Genomic DNA, 17,878 nt, shown 5'->3' on the forward strand with positions numbered 1-17,878 from the left:
GGAGAGAGTAAATATCTTGTTCATCTTAACTAGATCTGAACTGTAGGGTTGCTTCTATGATCATTCTTTAGCTCAACTTCATGCTTTAAAGGAGGAAGGAATCTGTTCAGGTTGCCCAGAGTTTAGTTGCTTAATGATATTCACCATACCTTGGTGCAAAACTCTGTAATTTGCATGGAGGTGCTGTGTTTTACCCCCTGCCTCTTGTCTTTTCACTGTGCACCTCTGGGAAGTTGGGGCTCTTCTTTCCTCTGTAACCTGCTTTAGACAGTGGGAAACTGCAAAGGAAGGATCAAGAGGTGCTCCCTGGTAGGTTACTGTAGGGTGCACCAACACAGATTATGGTTCTTTTGTGGAAAAAGCAGTCTTTGCCTCTTTGTTTTTTTCCCCTGCCTCCAGATTTGAAACTGCACTTAAAAAGCTTGTGAAGCCTTTACTGTTAAGGCTGAGTAAAAGTTGTTGGGTAGGTAATGGTTCTTCTGCTTTGTTGTCTCATCCTGCCCCTCAGTCTACAATGACATTTGAAAACATGCTTTGGGTTGACACATTATGTGTGGTTTTGACTTGGACTCTTTGCTGACCTGTTACACAAAACAGGCAAAGTTTATAGCAAATGCTTGTTTTATTAGCAAAAATTATTTCAGTATCATGGTGTGAATTTCTACAGATGGATTGTGCCACCAGCATTATTCACTGTTTAGTCTCCATTATAAGCTTTTTGGTGTGAGATGTCTAAGAGCAGGTTAATTGTAGCGATGATTCCTACTCTTCTGTCTGTTTGTTTTTCCTAGATCAAACAAAGACTCTGATGTTCTTTGAAGGATGTCCCCAGCATCTGGGTTGCACTATCAAGTTGTGTGGGGCTGGAGAGTATGAGCTGGCCCGTGTGAAGGAGATTCTGATTTTCATGGTCTGTGTGGCTTATCATTCCCAGCTGGAAATCTCTTTCCTAATGGATGAGTTTGCCATGCCCCCTACTCTAACCAAAAATGCCTCATTTCACTCCCTTATTGAGGAGCCAGGAGATGAAAATGAACATCAGAAGCTCTTCAATGGAGAGGACTTCAGCACAGCAATCAGAGACATTGAACTCTCTTCTGACAAGCTTCCTGTCATCTCTGAGTCAGTGTCCTCTGATGAGGTCAACTCGGTTGAACAAAGAGGTTTATTTGAGAGAGGTGACCAAGAGAGCAGTCAGCAAGAAACAGTGTGCTCAAAACAGCAAGAGCACCACAGAATAGAGTCACCATTTCCTGTCTTCAACTCTGTACCTCCTGCAATACCTGAAACATCCCTGCTGCCCCTCCATGGCATGGACCAGCACTTGGTTCCTCTGGATAGTCAGCCACTGGAGCCTCTGCCACAGGCTGATGACCTGCAGGAGTCGAAAAGTCAGATGAGAGTGTTCAGAGACCCACTCCAGGATGATACTGGCTTATATGTCACAGAAGAAGTAGCCTCTTCTGAGGATCGTCTCAAGACTTACTCTGCAGCGTTTAAGCAGGAGTTGAAAGACGTTATTCTCTGCATTTCTCCTGTTATGACGTTCCGTGAACCATTTCTTTTGACAGAAAAAGGCATGAGGTGTCCTGCCAGGGAATACTTCCCTGAACAAGTTTATTGGTCTCCTCTTCTCAATAAAGAGTACAAGGAGTTGGAGGGCAGAAGGAAGAAGCAGTTATTGCGGGATCTCTCGGGACTGCAAGGGATGAATGGGAGTATCCAAGCCAAGGCTATCCAAATTTTACCTTCTCATGAGCTGGTTAATGCTAGAATAGCTGAGCACCTTGGTGATAGTCAGAGCTTAGCCAGAATGCTTGCAGATTATCGGGCTAGAGGAGGGAGAATAATGCAGAAAAATGCAGATCCCTTTGCCCAAAGTAAGGATACATCTGGTGTCCCTACTGGAAAAGCTGGATGCAGAATTGAAGAGGATGAGAAAGGACTTGCACAGAGTGAATTTTCATGGTCTAATAAGGTAAGATTTAAGCTATACTCTTAGAAATGTGTTAGTTGCAAGTCTTTCCTGACAATGCAGAAGGCTTAGTGATTTGTTGTTTTAATTGATGAAATTGGAAATGGAACCTTAAAAAGGTGACATCTTAGAAAGTCCCGTCAAAATCGTGTGTTAGTATGCTGTCTGTTCAGTTCAGCTGTGTGACTAGTCCCTGAAAATGTTTACATGGAGGAGGAGAAAGTGTTTTGGTTTCTGAATTGGACTTTCCTGTTGTTTATAATGGTGATTTCTGAAGGTATCATATTTGAGTCTTGAGGAGGCCTAATGTAACGACAAGCTGTAGCTACACTGAAGTATTTGATTATTTATATTGAGTTATCTGGAGAAGTGCGGATGCACATGCAAAAAAGAAATCCTTAGAAATTCCAAAACAAGGCCAGGTGTATTTGTGATCAAAACTATTTAAAGGTAGGAAACAGGGAAAACAGAACTGCTTTTTGGCCATAGTCATTTTGGACCTTGAGCCTTTGCATTCATAATAAGTAGTCACTTTTTAGTCAGCTCTTCAAGTGACCTGAAAATTCATATGGCTTCACAGGCTGTATGAGTTGTAAGAGGAACCATTGCTCTGAATCAGAATACTCAATGCTGTTACATTTATTCACTGACTCGAGAAGTGTTTGCAAATGTTACGGTTCTGGGGGATGTAGAATGGGAGACGGTCCCACTCCAGTGTCTGTTCACAGACCAGACAGTTGCAGTGTCTACTTTCTGTAGCCTGAAGGAGTAATAAAAGTGTGAGTGTACAGATACATATGTATTTTTTTCCTTCCTTAAATTCATTCCTCCTTAACTTTTTTGACATAATATTCATGCATATGCCTTATTTAGACATATTAGTTGTGCTGTTCTAAAACAGTTCTTAACTTTTGCATAAGGTATAACTCTACCTAAAGCTGTAGGAAAATGTAAGATTAATCTGTTAGAAAGAAACAAGCAGAAATTTGCCCTTAAATACAACTAAAAGATTTGTATTTTGCCAGGAGTTGTGATGGATAAAAGTCTCTGCAGCCAATGAACGACTTTTTTCTCTCCCTCAGGTGGACTGCCTGAGTCCAATAAACCATCAGAGGCTCTGTGTTCTCTTCAGTAGCTCTTCTGCCCAGTCTAGCAATGCTCCAAGTGCCTGTGTTAGCCCCTGGTATGATGACTATTTTTCTATAGCTTATATATTTGCTTAGTGTGTTGTTCATTTTAAGCTCTCCTCCAGTGAGCTGTTTCAAGAGTTTTCTTGTCTGATCAGGTGGGTCAGAGTCATATCCCTGAGTCTTTGCAGTCCTTGAGGCACAACTGAAAGCCCAGCCTAGCACCGGATGCTTCAGTTGTGCCTTTGCGTGCAAAGTAATGTACATGTGGGGAGGGCACACAGAGGAATGGCCAAGCCCCAAATTAAGACTTGAGAGGGAATTTTGGGAAGAATACATCTAGATTGTATTTTGAGAGAGTGGCATTTGAATAAACAGCCATGTCCACATCAGATCAAAGGAAGCAGCATTAAAAGCTTTAGCTGTATGTCTCACTTGGAGGCTGTAATTAGTTGATGGCGTGTGACTTGAGACAGGCCTTTGGCAGTAACCTGAGAACAGGTCTCTGTGCTTCTTTGTCTGACTCAGAAGAAAATAAAGAGGGGAGAAGTCTGTACAAAGCTGAGGAATGAGCCAAAGGTGAGGAAAACCATTAAAAAGCAGCAATAAAATTAAAGGTATTAGAAAAGTCTGAATTGATGCCTTGACGTACAGCTTAAGTGGCTGGCTCACCTCAGATTCTGAGAATTGAAAAATTGCCACTGAACTATTCTTGTGAGGAGATGGGGGTGAGAGTCTGTAAGCTTTTTCAGTCATTTAGATATGCTTCTTATGTAACTGTTAAAATGTTAATGGTTGACAAACTGTCAAACTGTCTAGGCTTTTGTGTCTAGATGCTCTAGGACATGAAGTTCAAAAGTGCAACTGAATTGTGTTCAACTTTCAAATATCAATTTTAAAGTCATTCCAGTAGGAACTCAAATCGCTTAATAGCGAACTTTAAACTTGTCAGCAGGGGTCTCGGAAGGGTGGTGAAGGTTTGGAAAAATAAAACAACATTGAGTACAGGGTGGAAGAAAAACCATATTGTAGGTGAAGATTTGTGAATTAGAGCCATTCCACAGCTGGCAGTGGCAGGATCCCTCTCTAAAGCTTTTGCTCCTTCTCTGGCTTAGGATCGTAACCATGGAGTTCTATGGGAAAAATGACCTCACTCTGGGAGTGTTTCTGGAGCGCTACTGTTTCAGGTAAGGAAGAACTTAATTCAAGGTGGTAGAGGTATGCTCTTAAAAACAAAACCCTGACAAACTAGTTGTGTCGTGGGGAAGCTTACCACCTAAATCTGCTTTTCCATTTGCTTTATTAGCATGCTGTAGTGAAACAGGAATTGGGTTGAGGAATTCACTTACTCATGAACGCTTCTTAAAAGTCAGTACATTCACAGCTTTCCACTTTCACCCTGCCCCTCTTTGTCTTCTAATGAGGAAATAAAGCAAGACTTGTGTGGTTACATTTGACTTTATGAACTTACAAGTACTATCTTGTAACGTGTTCCAAATAGCTTTTTTCCTAGACAAGTAACTGTAGTGATCATAATTTTCTGGGGTTTCTCTTGGAAATTTCATACGAATTGTGGAAAAAAATCCTGACTACTTCAGTATTATCTGAACATCTCAGGGTAAGGCCTTACCACATCTCCCAGATGCCAGTATAAATGGTCCAAAGCATTTTTATCCTTAGCAAAGCTTCATGTAATTTGCTTCATGCAACTGGGTTATAAGTTGCTACCTGGATACCCACAGCCTTGCATGAGCAAGTTATAATTTCATTAAACACTTTTCTTTCGCCTTGGTGTCAAAAATATTTGTGTATGTGTGTGGGTTTTTTTTGTTTTTTAATATTGGTCTCTGCTGCATGGCTTGGGAGATCTCTGTCCCAGGAGGGGTCATGAAGTGGTGGTATGGCAACACTTTCCTCATCTCTTACTTCAGGAGCTGAAACGTTGAACCTCTGGTAGCCTTTGATCTGGGGTGCTGCTATGGTGTCAGTCTTATGTGGTGGCAAGTTCTTCTTGGTGTTTGATCCCTATTTTGTGGGCTATATGGAATACATGGGTAGAATCTTATCTTAAAAAGATTGTAACATCCACTGCTTTTAGGGCATGCACAGCTGCTACTGACAAGAGAACCTTCCCTATGTGCTGCTCCTAATAAAGTGTTCTGTAGTAGACCCTTAGTGAAGATTATTTCTGCAAAGTGAACTTCTACAGTAAAGATTTAGTTTGCCTTTTAATGTCATGGTATAAATAGGTTGAATCAGCTCTTCAGCAGTGCTAGCACATGGTGATTTCCAAGTGTCTCCATGTTTCTCCCTAAGGCCTTCCTACCAGTGTCCCAGCATGTTCTGTGAAACACCGATGGTGCATCACATCCGTCGCTTTGTCCATGGGCAGGGCTGTGTGCAAATTGTGCTGAAGGAGCTGGACTCGCCCGTCCCTGGATACCAGCACACGATTCTTACCTACTCCTGGTGCAGACTGTGCAAGCAGGCAAGTATGAAGGGTTAGAAACGGTTGCTGTAGTATTTCTATGGTGACTGGCCCTGTATGGAAAGGCTGTGTTTCTGAGAAAGGGTTCCTTATTCCTAGAGCTCTGAGTAAACTAGCACAAAACATATTATTGATATAAATGTTTTCACATGTCTACAAATTCTTTTCTCAGAATTGCATCTGAGAGTGAAATGTCCTGGGATGTGCTGCTGTTAGAGTCAAACCTTACTCTTTCAGGACAGGTTTAAATGGAGTTCGTGTGTTGCTGTAAGTGAATTCCTGACACAAGAGGGAAAGACTAGAACTTCCCTGTTAAAAGGGGAGAGCGTGGTCTACTGCCGAGGGGAGGCCTTGAAAGCGACTGAAGAATGCGTGTGAATGGAAGGGCAGGTGCTGAAACCTGCTAGTTTAGTAAGTGGCTAAAGCCACTTGGTATTTGTGCTCTGCTGTAGGCTGGGCAGTCTGCATCAGTGACTACTGACTCAATGCAATGCCTAGCCTTCCTTGAGTAGAGCCTAGAAAGTAAGAACGAACTTCATCAGATGAATGATAGCTTTAAAAACCGCAAGGAAATAAGATTGCATATTATTTGAGTCTTCTTGTGTAATTTAGTGAACAGGATACTCATTTCTAGCTAAACTTAAGCTGAAATTTAAAAGCCTTGAAGGACAAGAACCAGCTTAGTTAAAACAAGATTCACCCAGTGCCTCACACTGGAAAACATTTTAATTACCAATGTGAATGACTCAATTCACCTGCTTAATGCTGGCTTAAACATGGGTGTTGCATTTCCAGGTGTCTGAAGGAAGTTAATTCAATTGCTGAAGGCTAGCTGTATTTTGCTCTGTATTTGCCTGTTCCATAACCTCTTATTTCACTGTACTCATGTAAACACTAATATGTTTGTGACTATTAGGTTTGTGTAAATAGGTGACTAGTCCAAGCTTAAAGCACTGTTGGAGTCTACACTGTAGAGCAATACAAGTGTATTTCTAGTTAGGGTCATCATGGAAGAACTGTAGAATGAAGCTGTTGCTGCTGACCAGGTGCTGCTGGAAATTTTCCCTGTATAGCTAATTAACATCCTAGATGTGAGCTCTCATCAAGGATATATTCAGACTCGCTCAAGTTAGCGCATGCAGTCATCTGACTAGCAATTGCTGCTTATCCAGTTTATTTTAACTATGTGTATGTTACCCTTAGTAGTTGTGTTAGTATGTACCAGTGTCATGCGCACTTCTGGTGCCAGATATATTAGATGGCTATTTAGGTTAACCTGTCCTTAATTTCCTCCTTCAAGCATAGAGTTAAGATATCTTGCTTTTGATTTTCAGGTGACACCAGTTGTCCCACTTTCCAGTGATTCTTGGTCCATGTCTTTTGCAAAATACCTCGAGCTGAGGTTCTACGGGCACCAGTACACTCGGAGGGCCAATGCGGAGCCTTGTGGTCACTCCATTCACCATGACTATCATCAGTATTTTTCCTATAATCAGATGGTGGCATCTTTCAGGTGAGGATCACTGCTAGTAACCTTTCTTTGACCATATGTTTCACATAATGTGAAGCAAGTTAGGATTTCTTGAGTCTGTCCTTCACCTTAAGTAGAGGACTGTGACTGTGCTATAACAGCAAGGACTTGCAGAGGTTACTGTGGGTGCTCTCACTACTCTACATGGGGTACACAGCATTTGTAAGAAAGGGTGGTCACAATCCTTGATATGGAAGGGCAGTAATGGGTGGTCTCTGTTTGAGAGACCTGCCTAGTCTAGAAGAATTGCAAATTTTATTTTGCAATATGGTGGATAAATTAACATGCTGTTACTTGGAAGGCATCATCAGTGCCTATTTCGCTTCAAGCCACAAAGTGCAACATGGTGTACAAGTACTGTATGGGGAGGCTTTTGTTGATAGCTGTTTCTTTGCCTTCTCAGCTACTCTCCAATCCGTCTGCTTGAAGTGTGTGTGCCGCTCCCCAAAATCTACATCAAGCGACAAGCTCCGTTAAAAGTTACAATTTTGCAGGATCTGAAGGACTTCTCTCAGAAGTGAGCTTTGCTTTCATGCCTTCCTCAGTTTGTTAGTATGTTGCACTTCTATCAATAGAATACACAAAAACTATTCTTGCTAGTGTAAGCAAGGCAATTGAAAAATATTCATTGTTTAATAGAAAAGTAATGATTTTTGAACACTTAAGTTCATGAATGTACACGGGTCTGAGCAAGAGCAATTTGGGAACCTTCTTTCTCACCTTCATCTGCTCATTCTCTACTGATCCCAAACATCTTTTCATCTGTTATAGTTTAGCTTAAAAATGACCAGTATAAATTGAGTCACCTTTTCTCTATCCTGGAAGGAGAGGAGATCCATCCATGTATCCATGATTGATATCTGAGTGCTCTAGTGTGATCTTGTCAAGCAGCCTGACTGTCAGCTGATGTCTGAAGCCTCGTTCTTGTGAAAAGCTGCCCTAACCACACCAAAAGCACTTCTAATTCCTCTCTATGATACTAAAAATGGACCAAAGGGAGTGGTCCTTGAAGGCTTAATCTGAAAACTGCATGTAATGCTTTGTGTCCTTGCTTTAACAAGCCTTTTTGGAAGGACAATTTGTCAAGTTTGCATCTTGACTTTAGCCTAGAAAAACTGCAAAGATTTTGTTTGAATTGGTTGTATGAATAGAACTAGGGGTGGAGGGGGAGGGAGGTGTGTTTGGAGTTGTGTATATTGTATGTGTGTATATTATACGTATGTATATAGAGAGAGAGTTCATGTGGCAATTAATTGTAGCAAGTTTTATGTGGTGGTTTGGTTTTGGTTGCTTTTAGGGAGGAGAGGAAAAGGAGGAGGTGGGAGACAGGCTTGGGAAGAAGCTGTTTTTCATGAATGGCAAAATATATGTGACAATTGAGGTTTCTGCAACACTGACTTTTTTTTTTCCTTTCAACTTTCCCTATAGATTCAGTGGGACAGCCTATTGTATGGAAGGCTTTCTCATGTTTTCGCAGAATCACAGAATATTTAAGGTTGGAAGGGACCTCTAGAGATCATCTAGTCCAACCTTCTTGCTCAAGCAGGCACACCTATAGCATGTGGCCGTATCTTACATTGGGGAAACTCCAACCTTAAATACATTCAGACTTCAGTGAAAGAATGTTTTAGATGGTTTAAACAAGCACAGCTTAACACTCGGCATCTCTGTTGACAGGGTGGCACAGGTATATCTCGCTGTCGATGACCGCCTGGCTTCTCTGAAAACAGATACTTTTAGCAAAACAAGGGAGGAGAAGATGGAAGACCTCTTTGCACAGAAGGAGGTAAAGAACCACTCCTACCCTGGCAGAGCGCAGGCCATGCAGCACACAGGGAAGCCACTCTGGGTGTCCTGTCTGGTGACAAAATATTGACAGTTCTTCTCGTGGCAGATGGAAGAGGGGGAGTTTCGGAACTGGACCGAGAAGATTCAAGCAAGGCTGCTTTCGTCATCGTTAGACACACCTCAGCAGCTGCAGTCTGTTTTTGAGTCTCTGATAGCTAAGAAACAAGGTCTGTGTGAGATGCTGCAAGCCTGGAATAGTAGGTAAGAACAGATGTTGGAATCGTAAGCAACAGCAGAGCTGTGTTGCTTGTAGAAGGGAAGAGCTGCTTCTGTACACCCTCCTGTCTGTCCCTGTAGCACAATTGTTTATGCAAAAGGTGTTATTACAGCTTATGCTGAATCTTCTGCTGGTTAAGATGACAGGGCTGACTGACAGAACAGAACAGCCATAATTAAAGGCCAGATAACAAAATTATTGTGTGTCGTTGAACTCTGCTCACATCTGAGAAGAGAAAGCATCACTTAAAAATGGAAAAAGAGGAGAAAGACTGCAAAGGGAGAGCATGTGAAAGCAATTGATTCAATAAAATGATTTCAGAGCTGGGCAAATGTCAAAAGAAATGTTTTAGATAAATTACAATGCAGTCCTTAGGAATACTCTGCCCTCTTACTCCACTTGGAGCAGGCTTTGCTGCTGTAGTATTCCTTCAAGGCATGAAAGGAAGGTTTTGTCTGTGGTTGCTTGTCCTGCAGCGTCTCTCAGAAGCTGCCTGAGTTTTACCTGTGAAGGGTCGTGCAGCAGTATTCCAGCATGGAAAGTTTTCGTAGTTTGATTCTTTTATGTTAACACCTGTAATGTATTTTTGATGTTCTGTTTTTAAGATTACAGGATCTCTTCCAGCAAGAGAAAGGGAGAAAACGTCCCTCAGTGCCACCTAGCCCTGGAAGACTAAGGCAAGGTGAAGAAAGCAAGGTACTGGCAGTGGACTGGAAGTTACTCTTGTTCTGGTACAACACTCTAAAACTGACTTCAGTTCACTCGTTTGATGTTATAAGTAACTCTTACAACAATGTGAAATCTTCATTTGTAAAAGCTTAAGTTTCATGGGAACACAGGCATCTTTTTAAGGATGATAACCGAGAATTCTTTTACAGAAATAGAAGACTAAGTATGGATAGTATTTGATATTTGCTTGCAAGTGTTTGTTTGCACACTTAGCTGACAACATAAATTCTGACAGTACAGGACTGTCTTCAGTGTCAAGGTACATCTAGATAGGAGAAAGTCATTGTGTTGGCCTCTAGACCTGCATAAAATCCATTCATCTAAATCTACAGTCTCCACAGGGTGAAAGCAGTGGGAGCAAATGCGACACAGTGATATTGTGGCACACCACTGCTGCAAGTAGTGTACAGAGAAGGAGTCTCTTAAATCAGGAAGCAGTAGCCAGGCAAGCTGAGATGCTTATGCTGTGGCTAGTCTCTTCCACATGCTGGCAGATATAGTGGTGGTGCTGAGCCTGACAGTGGCGGATGGGGGCACTCTGCAGCAGTAAGTTTGCTTTTAAAACTTCCATAGGAGGAGGAAAGGGTATAGCTATAAAAACCTGAGCATCAACATTCATGTTCTGTTACTTGTTCTAGATCAGTAGCATCGATGCTTCTCCACGCAATGTTTCTCCAGCTCTGCAAAATGGAGAGAAAGGTCTGTTGTTCTTGTTGTTTGTTTTTTTTCCTCCTCCTTTCTTAAGCTGCCAAAAAGCTGATTTGTAACCCTTTCTCTGGTGTAATGTGGGAGCTTTCATTTCTCTAAATTACCAAGTCTGACAGTGAATTCCCATTGCGCAAGATGGGAATAAACCAATTTCTAGCTTACTGTTGCAAAAAGCAAAACATGGGGCTGTATTAATAATGGTGATAAATTGGCAACTTGATAATTGGTTAAATGCTTTCAGTCTTTCTAAATGATAGAATTACTGCACAGAATTGAGAAATGTTTTCTTGTGTCCTTTCAGAGGATCGTTTCCTGACCACTCTATCCAGCCAGGGCTCCACAGGCTCTACTCATCTTCAGCTCCCCACCCCTCCAGAGGTTGTGTCAGAGCAACTGGCTGGTGCCTCATCCTTTGCCAACACACTCTCCGAACAGGAGACAACCAGTAGCTCTGAAGGTAGAGTTCAGCTGTGGTCTTGTATTCCTTCTGCCTCCAAGGCAAGCACATGGGATCATTTAGGGAATGGCAGCTTTGGTAACCTGAAGCAAAATGCCTAGAACTCATTGCTTCAGCCAAGAGACTGAGAGGAGCTTTTGCTCCTTGAAAGTACACTCCTTCGGGATGAGGACAGCTTTGGTGTTCTTTCAAAACTCTGCCTCGAGGTAATAGCTAAGGATGCTTTTGCCCTTCCCAAAATGGTACGTCATATGGAGACTAGCAAAAAATCTACCTGACCCTTTTGGCTAAGGTCAGCATTGATTCTCCTCCTTCACTAACTTGCTTTCTGTTTTAACTCAAACACTACTTAGACAAAATAAACTGTCTTGGAGTGCTTTTTGCCATCTTTAGGCTGCAGGTAAAGTCAGTCAGCCTTGTGAAAACAAATTTTTTTACTGCTGACCAAGTACTTTATGCATTAGTTAAGACATGCACACAGTCTATATAGTTATAAGGGCAAAATAATGCTTTAGAGTGGGTATGGGGAGAACCTTGCTTCTGTTATAGATTTGTAGTAGCTTTAGCAAACCCACTAGATCATGGAACACTTGCTAAATTTGGTGTTCGGGGAGTGAAATCTTTTAGGGGAAGATGCTACAGGACTTGATGGAAATAAGTGATATACTAGCTTCCTTTCAGATTCAAGTTGGATTATGTGGTGCCTAATTGTTATCTCTGTTCCAGATGTGTTTGATGGACATTCACTGGGATCTACAGACAGCCAAGTGAAGGAGAAATCTACAATGAAAGCTATTTTGGCCAACTTGTTGCCTGGGAACAGCTATAACCCCATTCCATTTCCCTTGTGAGTACAGATTAAAATATATGAAGTGCCCTATTGACAGCTGGTCTAACTGCAGGCAGAGCTGTGCATGCATGCTTCCCCTGCATATCAGATCATTTATACCATCGCCTAGGTTTTGCCTTCAAATAAACTGTAAATCTTTCTCAAGGCACACAGACTTGTATGTCTCTTGAAGGTGTTTGCAGGTCACCACCTTCCTTTGTTTGACTCTCATCCTTTCCCTAGCCCATTCTTGCCTATGTATGTTATTGATTTCATTTCTTCTTCTTGTCAGGCCTGTGGCCCAAGAACTCCGGGTGGGCAAAGGGGTGTTTTATAAATCTTCTGCTGCAGGGAGGGAGAGGAAATGGACTTCTTAGCAAAGACTTACTAAAACTGCTTGCTTGCCTCTCTGTTCTTGCTTCCAGACCTCTTCCAAGGGTTGGACTCAAGTGGGCATTGTCTGGGTGTAGGTCAGGTTCAATGGCTACTGCATGTGCCCTCAAGTTCCTTGCCCATATGAAAATGGGCAGTCTGGAAAGCCTTTCAGCTACTTGGTCTGCGTGCATTATAGTGATTCTTGTTTGTTTGATGTGAGCCTAATGTTTGGCAGCCTGAGTTTATCTAATTTGAACCCTACCTCATGGTAGTAGTACACTCTGTGGGCTAGTGAGGTACAAAGAAAATGACTCGGACCTACAGATGAATGGAGAGGGGGGAAAAAAAAAGTTTGACAGGGATTTAAGAGTTTTTTTGAGAGTTGTATCCTAAATCTTTTGTGCTGAGGATTCCAAGTTTATGCTCTTGCTTAGCTTGTCAGGCCATGCTGCAGGACAGTCAAAGCAAGCACAAGCAGTTTTTAGTGTTGTTGGAAACGGTGGCTGCTAAACAGAAATAAACTTGTACTCTAGTTCAGAGCTGTTTCACTGCTATAATCAACTTGCTTAGTGTGATGAACTTTTTTGCCTTAACACATTAACATTTACACTTAACCACATAGCTGTGAATGTATCTAATGGGAGAAGCTGCTCTGGGGCTCTTTGACTCTGTGTTGAGACTTGCAGTTCAAGGAACTATTTGTGTCTAGAGTGCAGTGATGAAGTTCTGAGTTTTGATCAAACTTAACTTGTGCTTTCCACAAGCTGCTACAATCTACTAAAATTCTCTCCATCTTCTTTTCATTCAGTGACCCGGATAAGCACTACCTAATGTACGAACATGAACGAGTACCTATTGCGGTCTGTGAGAAAGAACCAAGTTCCATCATAGCTTTTGCTCTCAGGTACTGAAGGTGATTTGCTCTTCCCCAGACACTAAAACTCACACGTATCACACTTGTGCAGCTTTTGTGTGCAAGGAATGCATAAATCCTGGTAGGGAACAAGCAACTGTGCAGAGAGTTCCTACCAGAGCTGAGGAGCTCATACCTGCTTTCAACATATGTTTCAACCTGCAACTAGATTTCAGGCTAAACTTCCCATCTCAGTACACAAAAATGAGTAGGCTGAGTATGCTATTCCCTGGAAATTGATGATGTTAGAGAAAGAACTGCAAATACAACTTACTTGGCTTGTCTTCCTGGAGGAAGCCCAGCTGAGCTGGGGACAAAGACTGGATATTCATAACAATCTTTAGGTTGCCCATAGTTATTGTAGCTCTTGTTCCTGCTGAGCTCTCCATGCCAGGTGTTTGAGTAGATCTTGGGGCTTATATGTCGGTAGGTAAGAGACTTTTCTTGGGTGGCTCATTCTTAAACCATATATGTGGACATGAACAGAGAGGGCGGAGGCAAAGCGGAGTGCCTTCTGCAGTGTGATCTGGAGTAGTTTCTGTTCCAAGGGAGCTAAGACCTAGTTGTAGTGGAAAGGTGCCCTATTGTAGTTTGATTTCTGAAAGCTGTCTCTGAATTGAATCTTTGGGCCAATGTTGAAAGGATTCTCAGCAAGAAATAACTTTTTTTTCCACCTTCCTCCAGCTGCAAGGAATACAGAAATGCCCTGGATGAGTTATCTAAAGCATCTCTGAAGAACAGTTCTGAAGAAGGACTCCAGCCAAACAGGTTACCTATTTGAACTAGAATATTCTAGGACAAAGAGATTTTTATTTTATGGTGGAATGTGACATGTTCTATGTCACCAACACATTTTTTCAGTATCTAAGTCTTCATTTCACATTGGATCTGTGTTGGCTTCAACACCTGATCCCCTGATTGTGTGCGTAGTAGAAATGACTGGACCTGAACTACTGTGTGGTGATAGCAGCATCTGTTACAGTGAAGCAGTGCAAGAATTGCTTTTAGGAGGATGGACACTTAGACAGATGGAGGACAACTTTAGAGAGTTCCACATCATTATCAGTTTAAATTGTATTCCTTTCCATTATGTGTACTTGGCATTATTCAGAGGGGAAAAGGAAACGTACAGAAGAGAAGCATTAGATTAACTCAGAATATAGTATTGGACTTAAACTTTTATTCTCTCATTCCCAGCACGTTGGACAACAAACCAAAGAGCAGTAGCCCTGTCCGTGTGCCCGAGGCAAACCTGGGTTCCTCAAATCGTACGGCAGAACAAGAACAGCGTAAGACCATTTTGCTGAAATTATAACATTAATTTCAGTTCAAGTGGGCTAAAATCTGAGCTGAGTGAGCTGAATTTTAGCTTTTGTAAGGATTAGCTTAGAAAAAGGAAAATGCATTCTGGGTACCAAATTCAAGCTGCTCCCTGTGTGCTTAGCAAACCTTTTCAGGCTGAATTGCAGGTTGTCTTGGAGTTGCCTTGATACGGAGCATGTTATATACTTGAAAGACCTCTGTCCATGATTGTTTATTGGATTTCTTATGAGATCAGAATATTAAGTAATGGAACATAGATTATTCTAGGATCTAGCCAAGAACAATGTGTTCTGACCTGTTTGGTATGGCATTGCCCTGTTTGAAACTCAATATTTGGAAATGGAGGAGCGATGTTATTATTAACTTGAACTTCATTTAACTTTGTTTACTTCTTTATTAACATTTGTGTTCTTAAGATGTTATTTGTTCTTTCAGAGGGATAGAATTTTCTGCTGGTGTTGGGATTCACCTCAAATCTTTAAGCTATGGCTCGTGACAGCTGCTGTTTTGAGTTGTCTTTGCTGTAGTTGAAATATTAATATTTCCTTCCTGCAGTAGCAGTGATTTAGGTAGTTAATTCCCCATCCCTGTGGACTACGCTATGTCAAATGGCATTCCAGAATGCTGCTCAGAACGCTGAATAGGCTAACCTGATGGACCTCAGTTGCCTTAAGAATAATAAATGAATTATAGTTAAATAATATTGACTATACATTTAGAACAATGAATGGTGAATGCTTGTATGAGTCATTTTTTATGAATCATGCTTTTATTTGCCTCTTTAAATGTCAGTACTAACTACTATTTTTTTCCCCTTTACTGTAGCAAAGAAGCCATCAAGTGTTCTGTCCTTCTTCCGTGGTGCGGGAGGGAAAAGCCCAGACCTGTCTTCCCAGAAGAAAGAGACCTTGCGTGGCGCTGACAGTGCCTATTACCAGGTTGGACAGATGAGCAAAGAGGGAGCAGAAAACCAAGGAACAGAACCTCAAGGTACCAATTTCTGATGGTCTTTTGCCTCGGACTGTTACTTCTGCCCAAATTCATTTATGGTTAAAGGCCAGAAAGGACTCCACTTCTGAGTTCTCTTTCCGCAGTCCAAGATCCTTTGAAATGAATGTGTTGAGCATCAAGTATAGGTTTCTCCTAAGGACATTAATTTACGTTATGAGGAGAGAAACGGAGACTTTTAAGTTCCTGAAACTATGGGGATAGTCCAGATAGTGTGTAGGCTTTGAATTGAGCTGAATTTGATCTAGCAGTCCTCACTTTCTATTTAACTCTTTCATTGCTTCAGATTATGAAAAAGAGAATGAAGAAGGCAAAGCTTGCACTTAGATATTGCATGAAAGACTGTCATCTTCTAGTACATGTATCTATAATTTTATGGTTACCAATGTACACTTAAAAAAAAAAAAAGATCTTGTAACATGAGTTTACAAGTAGTACCTTACATAGCTTTTTCTGGGAAATAATCATGAGCAAGCTTTACAAAGAGTGATCCCTCTGTATTTTCAGATGAGGCAGATGGAGGAGATGGACAGAAGAAACAACTTGCAAATCCCCATGTGGAACTCCGTGAGTGTTTGTAATTGATAACTTGTTGTCTTAATCAACACACTCCTGTGTTTCCATGATGTACCAGAAACCTTCTGGTTGATGAAATTTTACTTTTGATTGGATAGAAGAAAAAGAAAAAAAAAAAAATCAGACCATTGGTATTTTTACTGATTATGATAAATCAGATTTGGAAATATCCTGCAAAACTCTTAATTTTCAGTTGATTGTTTGGGCAGTTTCCATTGGTATGTGATGTGAGCTAACCTGAAGAGCTTATTATATGCTACCTGCATTTTTCTGTTTAAGTCCTCTTCGAACTTCTGAAGTACAATTGGTGGTGACAGGGGCTGTTTAGGAAAATAAACTTTTGGCAGACATCAGTAAAAAATCTTCATAGCTGCTACTCAAAAGCACATTTTCTTAGAGTTTTCAGACGCAAATGCCAAGTTCTACTGTCGGATTTATTACGCTGGCGAGTTTCACAAGATGCGGGAAGTGATACTGGGGAGCAGTGAAGAGGACTTCATCCGCTCGCTCTCTCACTCCATGCCCTGGCAGGCGCGAGGTGGCAAATCTGGAGCTGCCTTCTATGTGACTGAGGGTAAGAGCAGCTGCTTCCTCCGAAACTTTTTATTTAAATCCTGATTACCCCTAGCATAGGGCTGTTCATTGTGTCAAGCAGTGAATGAGAATTCAAGTTAATGTGAGTTTTTTGAGTTTTTTAAAATCGGGTAATTCAGCTCTTTGTACATGCAGAAAACTGAAGTGGTTGGAGGGGAGTTCTGTTTCCAGCAGTAGCAGTGAAGGAGATAAGTTGAGTAGAAAGCTCATGCTTTTGTAGGCAGGCTTCAGACATCAGACTTTGGTATTTTTTGAGAAAGGCGTGGTTATTAAACAAATTGCTTTTTATTCCTTAGATGAATGTATTTAATTTGTTTTTGGTGTGTGTTTGCTTAAAACAAGTCCTGAGTCATCTTCTGGAAGAGTCTGTAGGATAGCTGAGACCTGTCTAACTTAGTCTCTTCTCCCTGATTTGCCAATAGACCTAAATCCAGAAAGAAAATGTGCAACATCTGGAGTAAGAAAGTTCCTAAAAATGACCATCTGTAGTTAAGGGTTTAGGAGAATTCCAGTGCTTAAGGTTTTTAGAGAAATTGCTTCAACCATGTGACAGTCCTAGAAGATTTTAAAAGGAGACATCACTGAGGTGACTTTGCAATCCTGTTGCCTCTGTCTGATGTTAAAACAGATGACAGATTCATCTTGAAGCAGATGCCTCGCCTGGAGGTCCAGTCGTTCCTTGACTTTGCTCCACACTACTTCACTTACATCATCAATGCAGTTCAGCAGAAGGTAATAAGTCTTTATTTTAGCCATTGTTTTGAAACTTATAGACTAGCAATGTTTTCCATTAACTCCTTTCACTTATGCAAATGAATATACGTTGGGGCATATGAGTTAAACTCACAATGTAGTTTAAACATGGAATGCAGGAGTTTTCCTAGAGCTTCTAAGGGGTGTTACCCAGGCAGATGAAACAAGGACACTTTGACTAGCTGACTGATGATTACTTGTATATAGAAATTATACCCAGTTCATACCATACTTCAACAGAAACCTACAGCACTGGCCAAAATCCTTGGGGTCTATCGAATTGGCTACAAGAACTCTCAGAACAATACTGAGAAGAAGCTGGATCTGCTTGTCATGGAAAACCTTTTCTATGGACGGAAAATGGCTCAGGTAGGAACCAGGTGTCCTGTTTCCCTTCAGTGCAGTCTCTCTACGGACTGAGAGCAGG

The 17,878-nt window shown here is 41.4% G+C and overlaps 1 protein-coding gene across 5 annotated transcripts in view; it reads left to right on the top strand.

Moving 5' to 3' along the window:
- The window catches only part of PIKFYVE (phosphoinositide kinase, FYVE-type zinc finger containing), a 58,112-nt gene that overhangs the window by 32,113 nt on the left and 8,121 nt on the right, over positions 1-17,878 (top strand). For 3 of the 5 annotated variants that reach the window (XM_026047573.1, XM_026047590.1, XM_026047605.1), the window contains 20 exons: positions 792-1,978; positions 3,058-3,158; positions 4,218-4,289; positions 5,419-5,590; positions 6,925-7,103; positions 7,525-7,638; positions 8,799-8,907; positions 9,001-9,170; positions 9,792-9,882; positions 10,554-10,614; positions 10,925-11,080; positions 11,807-11,927; positions 13,093-13,188; positions 13,882-13,965; positions 14,395-14,486; positions 15,346-15,510; positions 16,036-16,095; positions 16,502-16,678; positions 17,327-17,430; positions 17,692-17,820. In XM_026047573.1, the coding sequence (XP_025903358.1) occupies positions 792-1,978; positions 3,058-3,158; positions 4,218-4,289; positions 5,419-5,590; positions 6,925-7,103; positions 7,525-7,638; positions 8,799-8,907; positions 9,001-9,170; positions 9,792-9,882; positions 10,554-10,614; positions 10,925-11,080; positions 11,807-11,927; positions 13,093-13,188; positions 13,882-13,965; positions 14,395-14,486; positions 15,346-15,510; positions 16,036-16,095; positions 16,502-16,678; positions 17,327-17,430; positions 17,692-17,820 (3,440 nt within the window). The remainder of the gene's footprint in view (positions 1-791; positions 1,979-3,057; positions 3,159-4,217; positions 4,290-5,418; positions 5,591-6,924; positions 7,104-7,524; positions 7,639-8,798; positions 8,908-9,000; positions 9,171-9,791; positions 9,883-10,553; positions 10,615-10,924; positions 11,081-11,806; positions 11,928-13,092; positions 13,189-13,881; positions 13,966-14,394; positions 14,487-15,345; positions 15,511-16,035; positions 16,096-16,501; positions 16,679-17,326; positions 17,431-17,691; positions 17,821-17,878) is intronic. The other 2 variants (XM_026047582.1, XM_026047597.1) reach the window with 1 other exon arrangement.

The sequence above is a fragment of the Nothoprocta perdicaria genome, unplaced genomic scaffold (assembly GCF_003342845.1).
Source record: "Nothoprocta perdicaria isolate Ctin4 unplaced genomic scaffold, notPer1 scaffold_11, whole genome shotgun sequence".
Taxonomy (NCBI): domain Eukaryota; kingdom Metazoa; phylum Chordata; class Aves; order Tinamiformes; family Tinamidae; genus Nothoprocta; species Nothoprocta perdicaria.